At 37.1% G+C, this 6,846-nt stretch overlaps 1 protein-coding gene across 1 annotated transcript in view; it reads left to right on the top strand.

Annotated features, from left to right (window-relative positions):
• The first annotated feature begins 2,684 nt into the window (after window positions 1-2,684).
• slc43a1a (solute carrier family 43 member 1a) overlaps window positions 2,685-6,846 on the top strand; it is an 18,329-nt gene continuing 14,167 nt past the window's right edge. The window contains exons 1-4 of the mRNA XM_027154741.2: window positions 2,685-2,930; window positions 5,440-5,597; window positions 5,739-5,922; window positions 6,732-6,787. Of these exons, the coding sequence (XP_027010542.2) occupies window positions 2,926-2,930; window positions 5,440-5,597; window positions 5,739-5,922; window positions 6,732-6,787 (403 nt within the window). The 5' untranslated portion in view covers window positions 2,685-2,925. The remainder of the gene's footprint in view (window positions 2,931-5,439; window positions 5,598-5,738; window positions 5,923-6,731; window positions 6,788-6,846) is intronic.

The following is a 6,846-nucleotide window of genomic DNA, read 5'->3' as shown; positions in this document are numbered from 1 at the left end:
TGGGACTGAATATACAGTAGTCTAGGCTAGTCTAGTGCAAAACAGGAAAATCAATCCATCAATTATCATATGTAGCCTTTACAGGGAATTCTACATCTAGACTAGATTCATTACCTCTAGACTACATGTATATAGGTGTGAAATGATTGTATCATACATTTCCTAGTCTGTGAATGCTTAGACTTTCAGGTTTTTCTACAAACATTACTTAAATATTTCAGATGCCTGAAACAATATGCTTGATTACTGCTGTGAAATGTGGTGAACATAGAAAGCTTAACTAAAGAAACCAAATCTAACTGAGTAGGAAGGGCATCGAGTGTTTACGTTCAGAATGCCTTGATGTGGGAAACAGCTCCCTGCTCTCAAGTGACAAAACATCAATGTCCGTCAAACCCTAACAGGTGAATTACATCATTATCTATCTTCAGTCCTAAGAGGTAATAATATGCTTATTTTCATTGCATTATATTAAAACATAAAAAAGCTGCAGAAAGAAAATTGTATAAACTTTACATTGATTTAATAAAGAAGGAGACAGATACACTCTAAGAAACAAATAACAGTAAAGAGACATTCTTTATGCCAATCCTGCATGGCCATGATGTTTTTTTGCCATGACATATGACAACTCATGTAACCCAGATACTCAAAACAAAATAAGCTTTTATAAATGTCAACAGGTCTGAGTGAAAACATTTGCCTGTATGTTTCGTGGTGCACGTTGCCACTGAGTCACTACTACTCAGTAGATTCTAGAGTTACAGGTTTCTATTATTCTTCATCACAATAAGACATAAGACTGCTACTGAGTGACAGTAAAATGCCTTTGGTTTGTTTTTTGGGACATCCATAAAGAGTTCTCTGTAACCAACCAAAAGGGGATGTTTTTTAGAGAGAGTCCCACTAAGACTAAAAAAATAAAGTAGCAAGATGTAAGTTTGTGATTGGTCTGAGCATTGCCTGTTCGCTTGTAGTCAGAAACCCATTTACTCTGATATTTACACTAAAAAGTGGATGAATGCAGAAATTCCACACTGAAAAAGTAGTTAAGGCTTTGTTAATGATACAATCGGTGATTTTCAGTTGCAGCACTCATTTATTCTGCCAGCAGATGTCAGAAAAACATAGACAAAAGAATTTGCCTAATTAATTCTTTATAAAGGAATCAGTCTATTGTGAATGTTAGAGCCATAGAGATGTTCATAACTGTATGTGAATAAATACTGCTCATTAATGCTTATTAACATGCGGATTAACATGCTATGTCAGACTGCATAAAAAATAGTTGAGTTACTTTCTAATTTACTTTCTAATTTTCTACACACTTTTGTTTAACAGTTCATTTAATAATCACACTTCTCTTTCTCTGTTCACTTTTCTTTCCAATGAACATTCCACTGAAAATGAGGCTTGATGAGGGAAAGGGAACTTAATAAAGGGGGCTTAATGGAAACTAGCCTTATTTTGAAATAGATTGAGCTTAAGATCTTTTTTGTGCAACTTACTGCATTTTTCAGACCCTTTGAACTTCAGTGGAAAAATTAACCAGTTTCTAATTTTCTTTCTCACCAGGTGGCCAATTAAAGTCTACTTCCACCACCACTGGGAAATTATTAAATAGTTCAAGCTCTAAAATTTTCTGTAGTCTACCTTTATTGTGAACAAGACTTAGGCAGCCAATGTTCAGTGATTTTAAATAGCATTATTACTATCATCTGTCCTTTCCATTCTCTGCATTAAACTAAACTAGACTTGAGCTAGGATTACAAACAGTGAGCTAGGATTAAAAAATGAAATGGGTGACTCAGAGCTAGTACAGTTGCTTTGTACCTGCTTTTTCCATTAACTTGAACTGCAACCCTGTATAAATAATGAGCATTAAGTATACAACAGTGGCAACAGTATGATATATGGAAGGTAGAAATTTGGCCTTCTATATTTTACTGCTTACAAACAAACAAGCTAGACATTTAATCATAGATTAGAATCAAGGATTTTTTATTAATGAATCGTTTAAGAAAGCAGAACAGTGGCACAGTTGCTGAATGATGTTAATATAATGAACCATTGCTAGAATTAATATTTTATGTATTGAGACAGAGTGATATAAAGAGTGATGCGTACCAGTGTTTTGTTTTGTTTTTACTAAATATCAGCACTCTTGGAATAGTGCTTGCCCAGTCAAAACGTCAAAACAGTGGACCTTTACGGGTGTAAAAAGCAGGAATAAACAGTAGCTTTATCCATTAGGACAAATAAATAAATAAGCTATATTCACCCATTTTACCTACATATGCAAAATCCCCTGTCCTATACACATCCCCAGTGTGCATAAGTGGAGTTGCTGCTATAGACATGTTCAAAGCATTAGCACATTAATATATAAACCCATACTTTGAATTACAGATGGAACTACAAGCCAAACTTCTGTTATAGGTAATCACATTATTTATTTATTTATTTTTAACCAAGAATTAAAATACCAATTAATGTCAAATAATGAATCATCTGACAAATGAATTTGACTTTGAGTTTACTGAATGGTCGATTCGATCGATTGAACTGTAAGTATAGTCACAATTATCGTTCATCGTTCAGTGAGTGTCACTTCCAGCTTCACACGCACGTGTAAGAGTAGCAGCTGGGTGGAGAGAGAGAGAGAGAGAGAGAGAGAGTCGACTCTTTGTCTGAGAAGAACTTTTTCGAGCGGCCATTTAGGTAGCTGGGAGGGACAAGGAGTGGGGCTTAAAAATACAGTACCATTACAGCTTCATATAGATTTTCAGTAGTTCACTGGTCAGTCACTTGGAAACAACATTAGGGTTATTACTACATTGTTATATCGAGTTTCGCGATTTGAGCCGAATTAAAGAGGAAGGGATTCAACAAGACAAGACACGTGTGTGGCTAAAAAACACGACAATGAAGTAAGTTCAGAATTTGTTTAGTTTAAAGGTTTATATGTAATAAAGTGTGAAATAAAGATTTGGTGTGTTGATTAAAAAGCTTTACAGAACACATTTGTCTGGATGTGTGTGTGTGTGCTCTTTACACACGTGGCACTAGTACAGTACTAGTACCCTCACTTACAGTACCGGAGACTTTAGACACTTATTGTTGCTTGTGATTGTGTTTCTTATTTTATTCTCCAACTTTATTCCGTTGAAGCTTAAAAAAACCCAAAACAACTGTATCTCATTTTATAACACACTTGCAATTCGTTGTGAAGTCGAGTGTGTGTGTGCGTGTGTGCGCGCGCGCGCGTGCGGGTGTGTGTTTGAAACAAAGCCTAAAACCTGGCGGTTCAGTGAGAGAACATTACCTCTCTCTCTCTCTCTCTCTCTCTCTCTCTCTCTCTCTCTCTCTCTCTCTCTCTACATATATAATATCATATGTGTGTGTTTGTGTCTAACAGCTCCAAGAAAAGTCAATGGTTAAGTTTTGGCTTTAATTCTCTTGGGAAAATGTTTCAGTCTTTGTACAAAGGGGGGTCATGACCATTTGGTTTCAAGCAGCAGGATGCTAAACACACACAAACACATACACACCCATGTGTGGTTATTTAAACACTTTACTTTGAGTGTTTATTTAATGTGCTCTTTTCCTAGATAGATTATTTTCTAGATAAGTTCTTGACAGTTAGGATATTGAAACATTTGCCATGCTGTAACACTGCAACACTGAGAGTTAAGACGTTAGTAGTGTTGTGTGTGTCATGGTGTGTCAACACATTTGGACACATTTCAGATGAACATAGTAAAATATTCCTTTAGAGAAACCGTGTACACACTTTATTCAACACTCATATCGGTGGGACATTCAAATGTGCAACTAGTGTGTGTCTTTGTGTGTGTGTGTTTAATTGAATGTATGCTAATAGACAGTGTGACTTACAAAAGAAATCCTTCTATATGCCAGACTGCTGAGGACAAAGCTACCTAGTGGGCTGTGTCTAATCACATTAAACACAAAGAAACCCAACCGGAATGGGTGACCTATTCACTTTAGTCTTGCCCTCACTTAATTCCAAGTGAAAAGGTTTTTTCCTTCCTTTTCTGTTTCACTGTGCCCATATTTCTTGTTCTGTTTGATCGCTCACTTCTTTAGCGGTAGTGACAGGTCAATTTCGCCTCTCTGTTTTGTCACGCCTGTGCTTCAGGATGGAAAGTAACACGTGCTTTTTATTCCAGTGAATAAAGGGAACAAATTAATCCTGCATTGTAAATGCAGGCTGACCCAGCATGACAAGTATCAGGGTTGTTGTGAAACATTCACTGACTTGCCGGCTATGCCGGGTCACACTGCTCTGTATCCATGTGAAGGTTTATGTGGTTTCATTTGAGCCGTCCAACAGGTAGCCAAAAGGACTGAAGTGACCTCGTTCACTATCTGTATACAACACAAATGGAAATGTCAAAAAAAAAGGTCAAAAAGAGCATGTGTTCTGAGGTTTACTAATTAGCCAGGAGATTATTGTATTATTGTGGTAAGATCATTGTTTCTGACTTTTATCAGATTATTCAAGTGCATGGTCATGTAAACACTGTAATTATGCTAATTCCACATGGATTTTAACTCATTAAAAATTTAAGTACTGATACTTGTAAAAGTCAAGCCTCTGATAAAATACAAATGAGGGGGAAATAATTAAAAAACCAACCAAACAAATCATCTTGAATCCAAATGCAATTAAATTATTAGAAAGTGTATGTGAATGGAAGTGTTTATGAAGGCTCTGTTTACAACATATTAATATGCAAAATATTAAGCTATTGAGAAACTAGATTCAAAAATCTCAAATGCCTCAATGCTGATGAATAATGTAATAATTATGCTATAACATAAATCTGATTCATTTAGATGAAGCATTTCCAGCATATCAGGTTACTTGCTGTATGTAAATCAGATGCTGATCAGATGACATAATAACTGTTTGTGTGATACTGAGATTTTTATACATATAACCATAGTCACTGCTATTATGGCCGTGCAATATAAAAATATAATAAATAGCAAATACACAAATTGTTGAACTTTCTTGTCTTTTAACAGTAAGGTATAGTTTGATTCATTGAAGCTTTATGGGCTTCAAGCTTTATGGGATTAGCAACAGGTCTGTGTTCATGTGGGTGTCCTTCTGCCCTGCTTTTCATTGTTTGTGAAAGGAAATGACCGAGCACTTTAAAGATTTGCTCAGCAGTTCATCTGAGATATTTTTATCAGTTTATCAGCTTATTGGATTCTCATTTCCTTTCCTCACAAAATCAGTTGAGATGGAAAATTGTCTTAAGAGCTGTACAAGCCCACTTATTTGTCTTCTTTAACTGTTTTCACTGATTTCAGTCCTATTGCTAGTTCAAGACATCAGCTAACTATTTGAAGAACTGGCTTGTATTTTTTTAAACTCACTCTCACTTTTCCTCTGTTTTCTGACAGATGGCTGACTCCCTCACTGTCTCAGGCTTTCCGGAGGCGATGGTGGATGGCCTGCACAGCAGTGGTGGAAAACCTGGGATTTTCAGCTGTTCTTCTTGGTTGGGGATCTCTGCTCATTATGCTGAAGGGCCAGGGCTTTTACTCTCACCTTTGCTCAGGTAAGCTGCCCTGGGAAGGATGGAATAACCCACTCAGACACAGCCAGTCATTCAGCCATGGCACATGAGCCAGAGAAGACGAAAACCATGAATAAACCATATGCTGATCAGGTCTCTTTTGTCTCTCTGTGTCACTGCTAGAAAATGAGACTGAGGTGGCTAATGTCAGTACTAAGGTGCACGAAGACTGGGTCAGCTGTGTAGAACAGGAAGAGATGCTCAATCTGGGCTTTACTATTGGCTCCTTCTTGCTCAGTGCAGCCACGCTGCCACTCGGCATCCTCATGGACCGATACGGACCCAGACCTCTTCGCCTGACCGGGAGGTATAAACACACACACTCACAAACACACACATAAACTGATCCCACCATTAAAAGCAGTGGAAGAGCTGATCTGTTCAATTAATACTGGGGATTTAGCTTATTTCTGGACCAGAAATTTGCTTGAAATAAACAAATTAGCCAGTTCTATTACATGGTATTTTTCAAGGTATTCCTAAAAATATATATGACATTTTTAGGTCTTACAAACAGTAGTTCTACTTCTCAAAAGCTCAGCAACGTGCCAAAATCGGTTACGATTTGAATCCATGCGATACCGGACATTACAATATTTGAGACAAATGTAAACACAAACAAATGTGTGTAAAACCTCTATACAGAGTCTTTTAATCTTATTAATCTTAGAGGTGTTTTTTTTTAACCCACACTAGTTCCCTAAGGATTTATGATCAGTCTGGCCCCTCTTGGAGGTATTTTTGTCCGTACCTTCCCCTGTAATTTAACCCTCGGCGACCCTGACCAGCATAAAACAATTCCTGCAGATGAATTAGTGCATGTGCACAGTTTGCCCTCCCATGTGTATGATGATGGTGTGTTAACACAGTGCTATATTTAGGAAGAGGTGATTTCAAACCCACAGGAAGTGTCATGAGTGCTGCTTTATGTGTAAAATGCAGAGGTCTGTATTTGTTGAGGTCTGAAATGAGATTATATTTAAGCACGATTTCTTACCTAATTTTCTTGTTCAGTGGTTCCCAAGTTAATCCCAACAGTAATGCAAAAGACTTATCATTTAAACAGTCGCAAATCATCTGGTCATGTTAAATTCACACTTAAATTCTCTCACTCAGCGCCTGTTTTGCTCTTTCCTGTGCAATGATGTCTATATCAGCATATCAGCCTCAAGGTGAGTCAAACACACACATAGCACTTATTTTTCTGTTTTGACATGTGATAGTGGTAGAT

Source organism: Tachysurus fulvidraco, chromosome 17, assembly GCF_022655615.1.
Source record: "Tachysurus fulvidraco isolate hzauxx_2018 chromosome 17, HZAU_PFXX_2.0, whole genome shotgun sequence".
Lineage (NCBI taxonomy): Eukaryota > Metazoa > Chordata > Actinopteri > Siluriformes > Bagridae > Tachysurus > Tachysurus fulvidraco.
Note: the sequence above shows the minus strand (reverse complement) of the source record. Positions and strands in the feature narration are given on the sequence as shown.